This window comes from Phalacrocorax aristotelis, chromosome 3 (assembly GCF_949628215.1).
Source record: "Phalacrocorax aristotelis chromosome 3, bGulAri2.1, whole genome shotgun sequence".
In the NCBI taxonomy this organism is placed as follows: Eukaryota; Metazoa; Chordata; class Aves; order Suliformes; family Phalacrocoracidae; genus Phalacrocorax; species Phalacrocorax aristotelis.
The window spans coordinates 126,359,227-126,377,482 of NC_134278.1; the positions used below are offsets into that span (position 1 = coordinate 126,359,227).

General features: G+C 39.4%; 1 protein-coding gene across 6 annotated transcripts in view; it reads right to left on the reverse strand.

Annotated features, from left to right (window-relative positions):
• The window catches only part of DISC1 (DISC1 scaffold protein), a 216,067-nt gene that overhangs the window by 100,776 nt on the left and 97,035 nt on the right, over positions 1-18,256 (reverse strand). For all 6 annotated transcript variants that reach the window (XM_075089495.1, XM_075089494.1, XM_075089491.1 and 3 more), the window contains exon 10: positions 7,982-8,170. In XM_075089495.1, coding sequence (XP_074945596.1) covers positions 7,982-8,170 — 189 coding nt within the window. The remainder of the gene's footprint in view (positions 1-7,981; positions 8,171-18,256) is intronic.

The window sequence follows — 18,256 nt, forward strand, 5'->3', positions numbered from 1 at the left end:
GTAATTTGATCCTACCTGTTAAGTGTAACTACATACGTCAGCAGTTTTCTGGGTCCTTGTCTGAGCACCCCACCACCCTCAGACGGGTTCCACCTTCCTGCCTGCCTCAGGGCAGCTCCAGACAGACACAACCTGATCTTTCTGCCAAAACTGGAAGTCTCTTAACACAAAACCTAGAAATGGCAGCCATATACCATCAGGAAAAAAAGAGAACTTCACGGTGAAATAAAACAGAAAGTAAAGCAGCAAAGCAGTACTATCTGCTCAAACTCCAGAAGCAGCAAACCTTAGGGTGTTTATTGGTCATCACCAGGGCTAAAGTAGTTAGAATCGCATACAGGAATGTGTTCCATCTGATGAGTAGAAGACAATTTTTCTCTTTCTTTTTAATTCTAGCTTTCTGGCATCGTAGCAACTCATTCCTTCTGAAACTAGCTATAGTAATTTAAAAAAAAATTGTGAAAGTTCAACCTAAACCCAGTATTTCAGGAGATGCAGCTGCAGAATTAGAATCTAATGAAGAATGATTAAAATTGGTGGTATACACACCCAAATTTATTCCAAGGTCACTCATCTGTGTTGCTTCATATTTACCCTGTCGCAACTCAATCAGTTGAAGCAGCTGCACTAAAAAGGGGAGAAATGCAGAAACCTAGAGCAGAGATTGCAAACCGGGAATAATTTGATATTACACACGCCCCAGGAGTTTAACGCACTGTGTGTATAGCTAGCAACAGCAGTTCAGATGCAAAGGAAGAAGTTGCCTGGCATACTGTCAGAACTTTCGGCTTGCTTGTTTGTTCCTATGTACACCAGCACACGAAAGCATGCGTGTTGCATGACGGGGTTGAGGTTGCGTACTGAGGTTGGGTGCCCACCTCTCATCGCAGCAGAAGGCTGCTCAGCAGCACTTTTCACTATCAGATTGCACTTCCACGCTTCCAGAGCCACTCAGTATTTCTGTGGCACTACAACTTGGGAAACCTTCATGTCTCTACTGCTTATCCTAGTTAAAGCTGAGATCACTATTTTCCCTGAAGAGAGCCGGCATAAAACTTCAGACTGAATATTTCTTGCACCTGGTACATCTGTGACTGCAAAGCCAGTACCAGGTCATTTCAGGAGTTACTATTCTGTGTGTAATTAGGCCCTACTGCTGCCTACAAAAAGAAAGTATTACACAGGTGTATAAAACATCTCAGTAAAGTTCATACCATCAGATCTCAGAAGAAAGAGAGAGAAGAGAAGCTCACCTTTAAGCATCAACAGAGAAATGGCCCGATCAAAAGACCCCCCTAGATAATAGTGGGCTTTGAACCAAGCTGCTGTGTCAGTTGAAGTTGCCTTAACACATATTTCATATTTCCTGCATTACAGATATTTGCATCTAATTATACAGAATGGCCAGATTTCATTTAATACCTCCACTGCATTTATATAAACTAAACCTCTATCCTCCAAGTGAAAATCATAAAGTATTTTACATATTTGAATGAACAACACCAGACAAGATGACCTTTATAATCACCATTATAAGAAACACAATTACAAGTGACTCAAGACACATGGCAACCAATTATGCTAAAGCAGACTGGTTTCCAACCTTTCCAATCCTGACAAAAACTGATGTTTAAAATAAAAATTTATTACATGTTTTAGTTATAGGAAATGCTTAGCAGAAATTACTCTTTATATGTTATTAAATTCTACCGGTAACAATAATCTAAAAATGCAATTCCATTTACTATTAAATATTATTTAACAGAGGCGTTCCTAAAAAAATGGTTTTACTTATTTTATATAGATCTCATGGAAGCATGACACGGAATTAAAACCATCAGTCTGGATTTGATCCTCAAAGCTTGATAACAATTCAAAATGCTACCATCATAGAATTTTAAGACCAAAAGACCATTACAGAATTTTAAGACCAAAAGATGTATACAGATATACTTAGCCTGAAAGATCCCAAGTGCTTTAAAAATGACCCAGGGAAATGAGACTCATGCTCACAAGCAATGAAATGCAGAGAAGCACGCAATATGCCTAACAGCACAAGTCCAAGCAAATGCAGAAATACCAATTTTTCAAATGAAACAGCAGAGAGAATACTGATGAGCCGAGCGCATGAGTAATTACTCATGCTGTATTTGGCCATGACAACACAAAAGGAGCTCTGCAAGGTTGGGTTTCTTGGGGTTTTTTTGTTGTTTTTTCCTTTTCTTTTCTTACAATGTCCTGGCTTTTACACGCTGCCTGACGGAGGCTGCGGAACGCTACTTGTGAGCATCAACTGAACGTCAGCTCAGAATAAAGGATGCTACCAGCTGAGGTGCCAGTCCCATTCCTGCCTCACCACCGAGGGTTTTACGCTTTCTGTGAAAGGTAAATAGAGTGAACGCTGGCTAGATTTGACAAGATCGCTGTTTAAATAGAGATGGCTATAGACAGAAGCAATAAGCTCTTCCATTTCACCACTCCCTTCAACGACAACAAGCATTTCATACCAGTATGACATGGGGAACGTAATGACCTTGCACAAATTAGAAGTGGACACACAATGAGACTCAGAACAGCTTTTTCCTCATGGAAGCCCATCTGTTACACGCTATGTGGTTCTCCTTTAATGATTTATTTAAACGGAAGCAATCGAGAGGTTCAGCTTTTCAGTTTAGAACCAGATAATCACTGACACACAGGATGAACTGTGGAAACAATATGAAAAGCCTATTTGGTGCAAAAATCCCAGCATTAAGGAAAAAAATTAAAACCACCACCCCCCGCCAATTAAAAAAAATAAATAAATCAGTAAAGCAAAACACAGCATCATTTTTTGTTATTTATTGATATTTTTTGAAATAATTAAAAGTCATATAAAGTTTCTAATGATCTTTAGACATTTTCAAAAAACATTACAAAAATCAGTTTGGAAGAGAAAGAGAGAAGCCTTTGTATAACAGGTATTATTAAAAACAAATATTTACACTAAAAAAAAAAAAGGTTTCCCAGTGGGAAGCACATTGCATGTGCTTCTATTGTAAGACTTTCAGTATTGAGACTGTCAGAACAAACATGTGTCTTTAAAACAGAATAAAAATGCTTTGCAGTAAATTGTCATTAACAGTTTGGTAAATCCCGTTCTATACAATTGTATACGAAGCACAGAACCTGCTTTTCATAAATATTTCAGTACGCAAAGCCAGTATTACTTTAAGCAGCACCACTAGTGGTTTCTGCTGTCCACATGATTTTAAGCTTCAGACTAATTAATTGCATCCTCCATAATGGCCAAATATGCAGCTTTTTGAACAACTACCGTAACAAGATGGGCAGAATTTTTGTTACTCTTCAAAGTACATTCCGAACACATTTTACTCTTAAGTAGATATGTCAAAACTTTTTTTTAAAGAAAAAACGAATTTTAAAAGTGGACTTGGATAGGTTTTTCTTCTGTTAGATGACAACGAGCTATGAGATTCTGTGCAAGCATGCAGAGTATGTGCTTTGAACAAGAGAGAGAAAAACTGAGTGTGAAAGTAAATTCCAGCTTCTTAAGGAACCCCTCTGCTACATCTCATTAATTCTTTAATAAATATATCTGTTGAATTCCAGAAAGCTTCACTCTATAAGCAGGTAAGAGCTTTAGGACTTACAAAAGCAATTTCTAAGACAATAAAACTCAATGATGTCAATGAGAGCAGAGCAGTAGAGACTTAATTATCAGCCTCCAAACAATAGTTTAAAAACAAAAAGAAGGGGGGTTAAAAAGGCTATTTTGATGTGCATGATAGCCTTTATTTTAGATTTCCTCTAGAAATTCAGTATAGAAATTCTACTTAAGATGACTTGGCAAGCACAACCTAGCAATTAGATCACGAAATACAGTCCCCCCTAGTTTTGTGCATACATTGTTTACCAGGACATGCTTTCCCAAAAGTGTAATAGGGGTAGAAAATGGCTGAGTGCAGCCAGGAAAGGAATTCAGCAAAGGAGGCAGGAAAACCTGCCCGTCAGTACTGGTAATGAGGAAACCAAGACACGAGGGTAGGTTTCATTTCCAGCGCTGGGTTACAAATGCCAATCAACCCTAGCCAGGATTTATAAGCGCAATCCAGCAGTTTGGCAGACAGGCAAGTAATTAAGCTTCGCTTGTCTGGAACACGGGTTTGGTTGGTTTGGGCCGCAAAGCAGTTCTTTTCCTTGGTGTAACAGACCTTTATACAGCAGATCTGCTCAACAGTTAAGCGTAAGACCTTCAGTGAGTTTCCCAGAACCATTATGTCTTAGGCTATAGAAATACCTGCAGTCTGGAAGAATGGAAAGCTCACAGAGTATCACTAGATTTCAAATCTGAATTAATCACTTGCAACAAACAATCACAACCGATGGTAGAGCAATCAGAACACTCAGTTTCACCACCATTTCAGGAAAAATTACATGACCTCTGTGTCCCCAGCTTTCCTATCTGTAAAACAGCAATAACAGTTGATCACTTTTATAGAAGTGTTCTGATGCCCTCAGAAGAATGTTCCCGCCTAAAGGGCAAATTAGTGCTATTCATCCTAAAAAGCTAATAAATAGCATTACTTGTCGATGCTCCTATTATCCAGTGAGAAAAACATATTTTTGAGCATCTCTAAAAATATGAAAGGCTTTTTGTCAAATCCCCTTTACAGGGAGCACTGACAGCTCTCGGCACAGTAAGCCAAGCCTGATTTTTGCACTACATCTGCAATATCTTTTATACTTGGGCAGCTGGCACAAAGTGAGAAAATTCATTAACATGCTAATGATGTGTCCTATTTAAAATTCCAGCTCTGATTATTGTGTGATTAAGTCTCTTCCCTTGACGTCTGCTTCCTTATATCTGCATTACTGTGAGAAATCAACAATTATTAATGAAGTAAAAAAATAGGTGATCAATTTATACACAGGAGAAAAACATACACACATATTTTAGCATTTCAATTTCTTTGTTTAATGTTTGCCAGACAAAGCAGTATTATCTTCGGTAAAAAAAAAATATTCAAAATAAGTTTTCAGGAAGTTCACAGGCACAAAAGATAACAGATGATGTAGAAATAGCTGTGTGCAGGAATACCTGTGCAGAAGGTTGGAAGGTGCTATATTAAAAAAAGAGGGAGGGCTCCCAATGCAGAGAAAGATTATTCCCTGGAAAAAATGTGAAAGCAAGAATGAGAGAAGACAACAGCTCCAGCTGATCTGATTACCTTCCCTCAAGAAAAATGAAGTATCTCCTTTCTACGCTGAAAGACACATAAACCCACTAACTTATTTCAACGAGCATAAACTTCGAAGACAACAAAACTAGTTTAATTTATGGAAGGAGACCTATTTCGTAAAGACTTGAGCCAAAGCGTAGCACAGCCGTGCCCCAAGGAGGCAACACAACTACATCCCTACTGCACGCCAGGACATGGATCAGCCAGCCTAGCCCAGCTGTTTAAGTTCACATGGCTGATTTGGCCTGAAAGGCTCCCTAATGAACTCTGGGCAGACAAATAGTAAAAAAAGCTGGAGGACAGTAACATCCTCAGTTAGTAGAGTTAGATGGAGAAAGGATTTCTCTCCCTGGCTCATAGCTATAGAGGGAGAAGTCAAACTAACCAGAACAGGCTGCACCAAGCAATGGGACCAACCACTCACGCTAATTTAACCCACGGCACGGAGCAGCTGAGCCCATGCTGCACTACTAGCTCAAGCCGCAGAAGCATTTTAGTGGCCATTCTCCTGCCAGACTACACTCTCCCAAAATCACAGCGTCACCAACAGCAGCGGGTGAACAACGCATTCCCCATCTCAAGCCCCACACCCACACCCCTGCTGCGTCCCTTATGCCAATGCTGGCACTCCTACCACCTGCTGGTGGGTCTCACAGGTGTGCTAATGCCCCGCTCACACGAGGTTTCCACTCAGCACTGAGCTGGTGTATGGGATGGGAAGGAAAAAGCAGAACGATCCATCTTGGCAGCAACACAGATTTTACAGGCTTAAATGAACCACAAAACCCAAGGCCATGCAGTAAGTCACCTTGGCCACCCTGAAGCAAATCACACCTTTCACTGCGCAGACAAAGCCAACAACATTCTCTCCAGTGCTTTTGAGCAGCAGCAAATCAAATGGTAACAAAATCATATTCCAATTTTTTAATGCTTTATTCCCAAAACATCAAAGCACTCTACAACGTAACAACTGGTTTGTAAAAGTAGATGCCATCTTTAAGATACCACCTGTTTACTATTTCCCAGAGAGCATCAGAAGACTTTTATTCAATAAAACGTGTTGGCATCAAACTCACACCAGTGTTCTCAAACCTAAGTTTCCATTTGTTAAAGAAGAAAATGGTGTAGGTTACATGCAAGGGGCAGATCTGAAGATCTCAGATTTCACTTTATGTGCCTCTGACTAGTATGTGCTTGATAGAGTTTTATTTTACAGAAGAATAAACTTCTCCTTATGCCTACAGAATCAAAATAAATTAAAAGAACAATCCACATAGTAAACACCCAGCGCTTTGCAATTTATTGTCATAAACTGTAGGACAGAGGGGTCAGACCAAGAAGACACCTCATTACAGCTACATAAATGCAAAGGGGAAAAAAAGAATCTATGAACTGCAACGAATTCTGCTGCTTCAGCAACAGTCTTGCACAGGTTTTGTTTAAAACTCTGCTAAAGAAAAAAGAAAAAACCCAGCAAATGAGAAGTGCATGTGTATTATAGGAAGTTTAATTGTCCTAGGAACAGAAGAGCAACAAAACTGACAGATTGGAAGGTCAGAGCCCCTTTCAACTCACTTGCAAGTCCAAGGGATGAGGAAGTACTGACTGATGTGGGTTTGAATCGCATGCCTTAGGTAACAAAGCACTACTCTGAGGAATCATTTTTTTAAATTTTCAACCATCTAGTTTCTAAGAAAGTTCTTCTCTAGTAGAGTATGCATGTGTGTATGTATATATTCCTCTATGCATCTTTAAAATACGTCTTAGATGTATTCCGTTGCCTACAAAACTTTGTTTCTAAAATAGCTCTTGCCTATCCACTTGCCTGTGAAAAAACTTCATATACTTTTAAAACAAAGGCACTTTCTTCTCTTCAGCCAACCTACTGCTCGCAAGATCCTGAAAAAGGAAAGACATTTCAGACCCCTACAGCTTTAAAGTAGCTCTCAGATTTATACTTAGCTGTTTAGAGGTAACTATAGTAACTGCACATTTGTAGTCAATTAAATGTTATTCAGCCTTTCCATTTCATCAAGCAGCAAGGCCACTTTATCTGCTTAACTTCAGGAAAGGGTACAGCAGACAAGAGGATAAGACAAGTCTAGGAATGACTCTGCTATTTTGTTGTCAGCAGCTTTCCCAATAATTGCATAGAACTTCCCCAACCCACCATGACGCTACAGCCCAAGCACACTCCTTAGAGCTACATGTGAGCTGGGTTTGGCAAGCTGTTTAACCACCCCAAGCATAAACTTACTAAGAGAACTCTTGTCTTCAGATCCAGGCATCCCTTGCACCTCATAACACTCACACTCATCACCAAGTATGTTATCTACATACTAAATATTTAGTTACATGTACTAAATATGGTTCTATTGTCACAGCCAACTGCATTTACTGCTTCCACATAAAAGACTAAGTATGTTTCTGTGTGAATAAATGCACAGTATCATCATTATTACAAAAATGGGCTTAGAAAAGGAAGGTTTCAAGAACTGGGCTAAGATATGTCTCCAAAAGCTGTATATTGCTGGGATACCCCTTCTCCCCCTCAACCTCCCCCACCTCCCATGGAAACAGCTGAGAGCTTATTCGGCACATTGCTTATCTAGGTCCTGGCCAAACTTCCCTCAGAAAAATCAGTATGTTTTGTGAAATGCAGGATGGTTCATCAAACCCAGTAGGTTTCCAGGTGCTCGTGACTGAGCAAAAGCTGTAACAGCCTGTGAACTACTTACCAAAGGCAGCCTCTCCTTGTTCAAGTTCTTGTTTCACTCTGGTGTAATCATCTTTAATTCTCTCTAATTTTCGGACGTTTCTGGCACTCAGAACCAACAGTTCATTGAGAAGTCCTTCCAGCTCCTCCTTCTCAGATGTTAACGATCTTATTTCTTCTGTCAGATCCTTCGCAGTACCGAAATTACTTCCTGCGTGTTTTGTTCGGGCAGGGGGAAGAGACAGGAAAGAGACAATGAAGCAGACACTTGCAACATCAGTAGGTTACACAGCTAACGAGGGATATTAAGCAACCATATTGCCCAACAGCAAGTGAAAGATCAATTGGGGGGGGGGGGGGGGGGAATGAAAAAAAAAAAACCACCAAAAAACCAACCCCAAAACCCACCACCAAACCACCAACCCAAACAAAACTGCTTTGCAAGCAGCCATTTCATTAACATACTATTAAAAAAATCATAATTGTAGAACATTTAACCTTATGCACACAGAAATAGTCTTTTTTAATTATTATATATACAAATACATTTTTGGAGGAAACCTTTTCCTAAGGTCCACACTTCAGAAAATGTCATGCTGTAATTTATTGATCATTGCGGCGCGCTCTATCAGACTATCTTCTTGTTTTGGGGGACACCTCTACTCACAATACTTTTGAACTCGATGTCAATCTGCTAGACTCTCAAGTATTTCCTCCCTGAACAAAGCAGCACTATGCCGTTGTTCATAACAAGCACCAGAAGGTTGTTTGTAAGTGACACGTTGCATTTCTTAAATGGCACGCACCCCGCGCAAAGACCCTCAGGAGATGTTCTTCTGAGAGAACATATTTAAAGGTAAAACCTCTCCGCTTCTGGCTCTCCCTGAAGCATGAAACCTCAGAGACGGGCAGAACACCTCAGTATCACCAGCCCACACCGCTCTGGAGTTTTTAAAAATGTTTGGCTCCTTTGAATAGGGATCCAGAGTCAAAAGTTCAATTCCCAACCGGTTTACAGTGTCGCCTGGTAACACTGGCCCACTTAACCTTTTTGACAACCATTTTTATAAGAACCCGGAGATGAACGTTTCCTTACTTCACAGAGAAGTCTTAAGTATAAATGCGCAATGACAGTGAGATGCTCAGCTATTAAATGATCTTTAAATAGCAGTAGAGTAACTTACAATGCTACATTTATACAGCTGTACCCGTGTCTTTTCAGTGATTCAACTACGGGGGGGGAGGGGAGGGAAATACCCGCAAAAACCTACCAAAAACCCCACTGTAATCTAAAGAATACATGACAAAAATAAATTTCCATGTAGACTTGCCCAATACAAGATAAAAGATCTCTAGCACAAGATCTAAACTCTAGCATCATCCTAGCAAAAATTTGGTGGTATGACCTGACAAAAAAAAAGCAGCTAATAAGTAAAGGAACTTAGAAAATTTAGCCTTGAAGCAAATTTTAATGTAAAGCACATCCAGTCACATATATAAGATGTCTCATCAGCTTCTGAAGTATGTGCAATGACTTTAGACTCCTGAAATAACTTCATACTACCACCAGCATTATTCAGATATAAAAGTATCCTTCGGCTTTTTTTTTTTTTTTCAGGAATATAATAAACTATTGCTTATACACAACAGATCAATTAAAAAGTATATTTTAGAAAAATAAGACATAATCCAAAACACCAAATCCCCATCAGAGTATCCTAAATTGTGGCACTACATCCTTTTTACCTGGTGTCTCAAAGGTGTCAGTCACAAAGTCTGGTTTGGCAACTGTTCAGTTCCTTCAGGGCAGGGGAGCAAGAACGGGACGCAAGTATTTACACTGGTCAGGAGATGGCAAACCACTGCCAGCTGCTGAGAGCGGATCCATTCCCCCAGAGCGTAAGAGTTAACGGAAGCACTTCCAGCAAATACTTACACCCATTCTCCTGCTGGAAAGATGCTGCCACCAACTCGAGTGGCCGTATGAGGGCAGCTGCGCCAAAGGGAGGCTGCGCTTTCCAAAGTTTTGAAAAAGACAGTATCAAATAGATCAGGTTTAAAGACTGAACATTGCCAAGTATGGTAGCCTTGTTGGTTTGGGGATTTGGTTTGGGTTTTTTGGGTCTGTTTGTGGGTTGTTTTTTTTTAATTTAGTCCTAAGGCTATGCTAGTTTCAGTCAACGCCTTTTCCTTGCTTATAGCTGACCTTTTTTTTGTTCCTTTTTGAGTTCAAAACTCCCTATTTCTAATTCTCAGCTAAAATCCTGTTTGCCAGTTCTACCTTACAAGGAATTATACAATTAAATAACTATAAGTATGCTTTACAAAGCAAAGTAGGATCTTACAGCTTACCAGTGTATTTACTGGGAAACAACAGCACAAATTTTATTATCTTAATCTGTCACAGGTTTCCAAATGGGCAAAACATGGCAGCAAGAAAAGCAAGACAAAAATCACTGGGAAAATGGCAGATACTCCGATGCTTCTAAGGCAACAAGACCTACAATTGAAAACTGCATCTTTACTTCACCTGAACTCATCCCAAGCATCAACACACAAGAGCCTTAATAAAACATGAAGGCAAGAGATTCTTCATTAGAACCTGGAGCCTGCTCTTACATTTTGGAAGACAGCAAGGAAAAAGGTACGATATTGCATATGAAAGTTTTATACATATTGAATGGAACTTAATTCCCAGAGGGGAAGTTTATATCAAAACTGAGGCTATGAGGAAACAGCATCGGATACATATACCCAAAAGCCAAAACTGCCTAATGCAGCTCCCTGAGAGCAGAAGTGTCTGGAAGTCTGCAGTGAAAATTCAGAAGAGTGTATACAGACTCACACACCAAAAGTGCGATCAGCGACCTCAATCACAGCAACCAAAATCACTGCTTTCTAAATGCTGCAAGAAGGTTCCTTTAAAAATTAACATATAATCCCTCACCACCAGCATTAAAAGACATGCCCTCCTGGGATTTTTTGTTTGTTAAGAGACAAAGTCACGTTGGATGCTGTAGAAACATTCTGAAGACATATGTCAAAATATTTTATTCTGCTAATATCCTGAAAATATTAAAATTCATCTTTCTGATGATAAAATCATTATTTTGCCTAAGTAAACACAGTAACTGTTACTTAGTCAGCCACTCAGAGCTACGTTTTATAAAGCCATACCACTGGAAGAGTTCTAGTTGGGTGACATTAGATTAATAAAGTCAGTCCTAACTCTTCCCAGGAAACTCAGAACTCACTGAAGCTGATCGGACTGCTCACTCAGAAAATCTGTACAGAGACAAAAAAACTAACGAACTGATAGTCTAAGGTCAAAGCTGAGCTTCTGGTCTAAACAAAGACATGAAACAGGGATTCTGTGTAGGGGACTGAAGGGCAAAGTGCCACTTTTCCCATCCTTCCCCGTGTCTTGCAGCATCACTTACTAGCAATGTGCGATTTTAGTCACTGTGTACCTAGAATCACAGAATCTCTAAGGTTGAAAAAAACCTCTAGGATCATACATGGTCATATAAACACATTGGGCACGAACTGGCACATCAAATGGGGAAACCCACAAGTTCAGAAGCCTGTTTATAAATGTCTAGGCTAGAAAGTCTTTTGCTCTATCAGAATCTTAAATCTATTCCATTTCAATTTGAATAAATACATGGTATCAACAGTGTTTGGATAAAAGGGGCAGAGAGGGGAAGGAGAGGAATAACTACGGAAAGTAAAGTTGGGATTATAATAAAATCTGAAATCACATGAACTTGGCTGAATTGATTATACTTCTACAACACTGGAAAAATCGCATTTTCACTTCCCAGCAAATTTGATGTATCCAGTGCTCTGAACAGGTTGAATAACATCCTTGCAGTACCCTGTCATAAGGAGCTGAGTATGTACACTTAACTTTGAGGGGCTGAACCTTACCATTATCTCAAAAGACAGAAACAAAAACCCAGCTTAAATTTCCTCCTTAATCTTGCCCTCTGGGGCTCTCTCCTCACATGCATCCTTCATCCTCCGTTCTCTACAGACAGTGACATCAGGTAAGCTCCACCGGCTTGATGTGAAGACCAAAAATACCAGCCAAATGAAGCAAAACAACCCACACTGGAAAAATAAAAATTTTTTAAAAAAATATCCCCAGGCACAAAGTAGTTATATAATTGCTTTTACTCGCTATAAACATAAATAGTATATTTACCTTCTTTTCCTCTCTTCCCAAAATTTTCCTTACTACAGAGTTACTATATACAACAGCTAAACAGGGCTCTGCATATCAAGTACGTTTCCTCTATATGTAAGTCACATGCCACAAACTCATGCCCATTATAACAGCTCATTGTCAGATTTTACTATATTGGGCAGATTGTTGCCAATTTAGTAGCCTTAAACTAACATTATTTTGATACCATTAGCCAGCAACAAATTGACTAAAAACATGGTTTGAAATCTGTCCCATTTTGTAAAAACCAACAAATGGGTTATTGTTTAAGCTTTGCTAAATATTTCCCCTTCAAAATACAAGACAAAGTTGATGGCCCACAGCTTTTTCACTCCTATTTTTTCTCATATTTATTCCAGAAACTACATAAGCTCGTAGTTTCCATTATTCATACCTGAAGCAGAGAGATACACCCCATCCCTACAGACACTACGTTCGTTGCAGTACAAGCAAAGCAGCAATTTCTGCAGAACAGTAAAGCATACATACTGGGCGTTGCCTTGAACGCAAGAAAGAACAGACTGGTCATTAGTTATCATTATCCATAAGCTAATTTTTCATAGACTAATGCTACCTTTAATAATACATAAGAAAGTGACAATTTACATTTTAGCTTAGGGCATTTGCCACCACGGTATTTATCAATGGTGCTGGAATTCAAAGCTGAAAATCCTCCACCCTTTGATTAATGAGAATACAAACTGATTCCAACACCAGAAAAGATATTTTAAAAAATAAATATCATTCAGCTGCTCACAAAGAAAGGAGAAAAAGCTGAAAACGTGACAGAAATGTAAGATTTTGGAAGCACTACCAGTGTGTTTGCACCTCTGAAAAAACAAATAGCAAATGAGGGACCATCTTCCATCTCCTAAAACGTTTTACAGAATTCCAACATATTTGAATCACAATTATTGTTTTTAGGCAATAAGATGTGCTAACACTTTCATGAAGCATAATACAACTAAAAGATTGACGTGATCCTGAAACGCAAAGTAAGAAAATCCATCTAGAAGCAGGTGACATGCATTTGGAGGAGGAATTCTCTGCCATGGAAAGCCTCTTGCACTCAGACTGAATCAGTCGCCACAGAGCAACCCAGGAATCCAAAAAACACAGGAGGCAAAAAACCCCAACACCAATAAAATTTTAAATCAGTAATAACAACTCAAACACTCAAGTGAAAATTATCAATGAGAAAAGGCACAAAACCCTGAAGAAAAAGGCAGAGGTTTTGGAAGGTGGCAACACAGACACAACCTGTTCCAAGGAGCAATAGCTACTGGTGGCTGCTGGGCCACCAGATGCGTTCAAGCGCCTGCACTGTGAGTGACAATATAACCCAGGAGCACGTTAGTCCCAGCAATTTACTGTGTGCATTAGCCAATAAATAGTGGCATAAAGTTACATGTAATTCTCCTTCCACATGGTAAAGGATGCCCAACCCAAAGTGACTCCCAGGCCCAAGGGTCACCCAATAGCACCGACACGTGCATGCTCAGGCTTCCCTACGTAATCAGTTCTCCTTCCCTCATAGCTCCCATTCAATTTATACCTTCTTCTATGTCTTCCCCCTCTTTTGCCTTTGCCTCCACTCACTTCTGCTACCAGTGAAGAGGAGGGGACATGCTGAGGGTAGGGAAACACCCCAGACCTGATCTCCATGATCTCAAGGGCAACATGAAATCATCACCCCTTTTTTTAGCAACCAAGCCAGGAAAGAAAGCCAGAGAAGGATCAGGGAGAGAAATATTCATGCCACCTAGGTTTAGACACCAAAAGTGCATGCACCAAGGTTCAGAGGTTTGTCACATTGGCTCCCCGGACAGTCAGTTGAAAAAGGGACACCACTGTCCCCTTCCACTGGCTGCACAGAGGTTTTCTCATGTCCCTTCCAGACCACAGCACAGCCTTTCCATGGGGCGACAGTGCCTTCCCTTCACAGCTCTCTCCATCTAACATTTCTCCTTAGAGCACAAAACCCCAGAAAACGAACTGCCAGAGATGACCCTCTCTCCCGTTCAAGGATAGCAGCTTAGGTAACAGGAGAGAAAAAGAGTAAGTTGTTATATGACTGACTGACTTCTGCAACAGAAGCAACGAGTTTCTGCTGCCTGGTCACATACCATGCTGGAACTTTAGCTACAACAAATTATCCTCGAAGTTCACTGAAAGCCGGTAACATCCAGCAATCTTATTTGGAAATGAGATAAAAAGACAAACAGCATAGCTCTCTGCAGTCTGCATGACTGTTTGGGAGCTGGTTTGGGGGGCTCACTGGCATTATTTCTAAAATGAGTTAACAGGCTTGCCCAAAAGTACATTACTTGCAGCGATATGTGGTAATAAATTTTACTTCACGAAGCATAAAGTGACCATTGTGGAAAGACACCTCAATACACAGCGTTGTATGCCGAAGCCAGACATTGTGATACGGGCATGAAGAAGAATTAATCTCAATATGCCTCTGAGCCATCAAACCAGACCGCTGGTGGAAACAAGAATCTGAAAGAGACGAACTAGCTATGCCATCTGACAAGACACAGGCCTCTATCAGACTCCAATTTATCAAAAAGCTAAGCCTCCATAAGACGGCACAAAGAGGCACTGGTATTTTTGTCTCTAAGACTAGCTGAGTTCTCCAACCGTTACCAAACAATGGTTCTCAGAAAGAGGAAAGATTAAAAAACCAGGAGCACCATTACCTCCCAATGAAAGACAAATTACAACCTGTATGTAGCATGTCTGGGGAAGATCTCAACACCATGACGAGAACTTTATGGCTGTACATGTTTCTGCATGAAATGACAGAATACAGCACAGGCACGAGAGGAAGACATCCACGTTACCAAAACACACAAATATATGGCTGAAAATGTCTGTCAGCCTACCCTGGCATCTCACAGCCTGACTGCTCTATCCCGTCCCTAACATACTCATTCCCAACAGGAATGCTCGGCAGCAAAGCTGGAAGGCTGGGGGGCTTTTTGCCACAGTTGCACTGAGCCATGCAGAACTTGCCCTGAACGAGCACCAAAGAGCAGGCAAAGAGGCAACAGTCCCAGCATTAAGCTTTGGGAAAATATGCTATCTAGTATTTATGTCATGCTATTTATAAACTACTCTTTTATACTGACAAAAGGAAAAAGCCCTTTTCACTGTACTGCTAGAAGTCATCCCACAACAGTATTAAAATCGGCTCCCATTTGCACATATTTAACAAAATAGAGATAGTGGTAATTACAGGATGGTGACACAAGACCTCTGACTGGTATAGATAGTTTTAAAATCAGAAGGTTTGGGGGGCGGCGGGGGGTAGCTACTCACAAGTCTCCTCATTCTAACTTCTGTGTTCAGATCTAATTTGTATTTGCAAATATATAAGACAAGTTAATGACGTGCATTTCATAGATAACTACATAATGAATGCAGTTTTTCATTCACGTCTGCTGAGCTCCCTGCTAGCCACTTTCTGGCTAGCTAGTCCCATGCTATTATGCATTCTCAAGAGGAAAAGAATCCACATAGAGTACATGAAGATATTGTAAAATACACCAAGCAACCTCTTTCATTCAAATACAGGCAACAGACGATAAGATGACTAAAAATTCATTTTAGTTTACATCCTCCCTCCTATTCCCAAATGTCACTAAGGAAAAATGAGAAGCACACCATTTTTCTCACACATTATTTGTTCTCCTGCAAAACGGCCTAAAGTAGGAAAATAAATTTTAATAATATTTCTACAGTTACATTTGCACTTGCTTACATATTGTCCTATTTGAGTTTTCTTATTGGTTTAGGATTATTCCATCTGCAATTTATTCCCCCGAGTAGACACACGATGCTAACAAAGAACAGAGTATCATGTACTGCTGCGTTCTTCCCATAACTGATGGCAACATTTTTAGAAGCGTGTCAAGAGCTACCATAAGAAACAACTGTTGTAACAGTCACATGCAGGTTTCTAAGCACTGACCTTAAGGTGTTTTGTTTTAATAAAAAAAAAAGTCAACTAGATACTAAACCACATGATTTCATCGATATGTATTTACAAATGTACATGTCAACAGTAACACCTCATGCAATCAGGAACACTTGTTAGCTATAATTAGCTAAAGCTACTGACTTAAAAACCATGAACATAGAGTAAGATTCTAGTAATCATGTTTGGAGAAAAGTTCCGGACTACCATCTCAGGAGTACTAGGTACAAGTTATTTATCAGAAGTACGGGCATTGTTGATTTAAAGGATCTGAATTGTAACTGTTAACAGAAATACCTCTTGAACATTTAAGTACGGGCTACGTTTTTTGTTTGTTTCCATGTGAAACCTCACTAAGATTTAATTAAATCTACCGTATTTATTCTACGACCTTCAGTAATCCAAATATTCCCAAACTTACTTTCTCTCTCCTCCAAATTTAATTTTACACTTTTTCCAAGGAAGAAATAATAGGGAGGAGAGACATTTACAGATGTAGTATCATCTCTTATGTCTTTACAGTATCATTTATTATACAGCCTTCAAATCCAAGACATTGGTATTGACAGGACTAATCGAATTGTTACACTTACATTGTGTTTATTGTGGTATTTTCCTCCCAAAACAGGATTCGCTATATTCTTACATTTTCTGGTGCAAATACACCAATACCATAAATCGTTGTGTTTGGAACAGAAAGTACAGTTCACATAGAAGATAAACGTTGTCTGAAGCTATCAAGGTAGCCATTAATGGCTCAGGTATATATCACGCTCTCCAAATCATCACATCATTAACTCATCACAAGTTCTGAAAACTAATGTATCACTTAATAACTATATTCTTAAACTCATCTAACTTAACTTTTGGGATACATTAATCCAGATGTGTGCAACCGCATTCAGTTACCTTTTTGCTTTGATGCTGTTCCAAAGTCACTTAACCCTGGCTGCTTCCTCAAGGAAAATGCTACATTAAATGATGCAACATCTGTTTAGAGAAGAACAGTGATTCTCAGCATCCATTTGTACTGTTGTTTGAGGAAATTGTTTGAATGAATGATTTAACTGCTATGGTAAAGAAAAAAGGCAGAAATAACAGGCGTTTATCCCTGCCTGAAACGAAACTTCCAGACTAAATGAATACCTCTATGACCACCTAACTTTATTCTTACTGCATATTTTTACATACACTACAATTCCCTCTGAATTTCATGCTATTCCGTGGCTGTCCTTAGGTAATTGTGTATTTCCCAAATTAAGATTCTTCCACCTTCTAATAATTTAATATACCCATGCTGTTGAGTAACAGCCTGACAGTTCAGGGGTTATGTACATACAGTGTCTTGCTTAAATCTTAACCAGCATTTAAAAGGTCAACACCTACTTATTTACTATGCCTTATTTAAGAGGTATCATTCATTTATGTCTAACAAAGGAATACACAGAAGCCGAATACTTCAGCCTTCTCTACATTATCCAGCGCTCACTGTTTTTGCCTTGTTAAGTAAAAACAAAAACACCCCAAAAGCTATTTTATCTCCTCCTTCCTCTTTTCTTTTCTGCATTTATCAAATCCTGACTTGCTTCTCTGCTAGCTACAATTCATTCTGCATCCTGGCTTCTCTGATTTCATCACTTCATGGTCTAAGATGAAAATATTTCCCTTTTTTTCAGGTTTTTTTTTTTTTGTTGTTGTTGTTGTTTGGTTTTTTGTTTTTTAATTTCAGGTCTTTAAAGAGTTAGTATTTTTGACTCCTACGCTTCCCCTGTAACCTCTGCATGTTACTCTGCATTTAATCTAAACAGGTGCCATAGTATCAACTGAATGTATCCATTTCTTACAATTAGGTAAAGAAATTACAGTATCCACTGTCACCAAACTACTTGTTGTCCTGGATTTTCAATCAGTTCCCTCCAGAATTTTGCCTTAGGAACAACTTAGGATTGTACCGCTCACAGTCACTAAAATTCCCTGAAGTAAGAATAAAAAGATTGCTTCTTATCAGTATTAAAAAAATATCACCAATATTTCTTGACTGGTTAAAGGATCAGGAGCACAACTAGTGCTCTCCTCTATCCTTC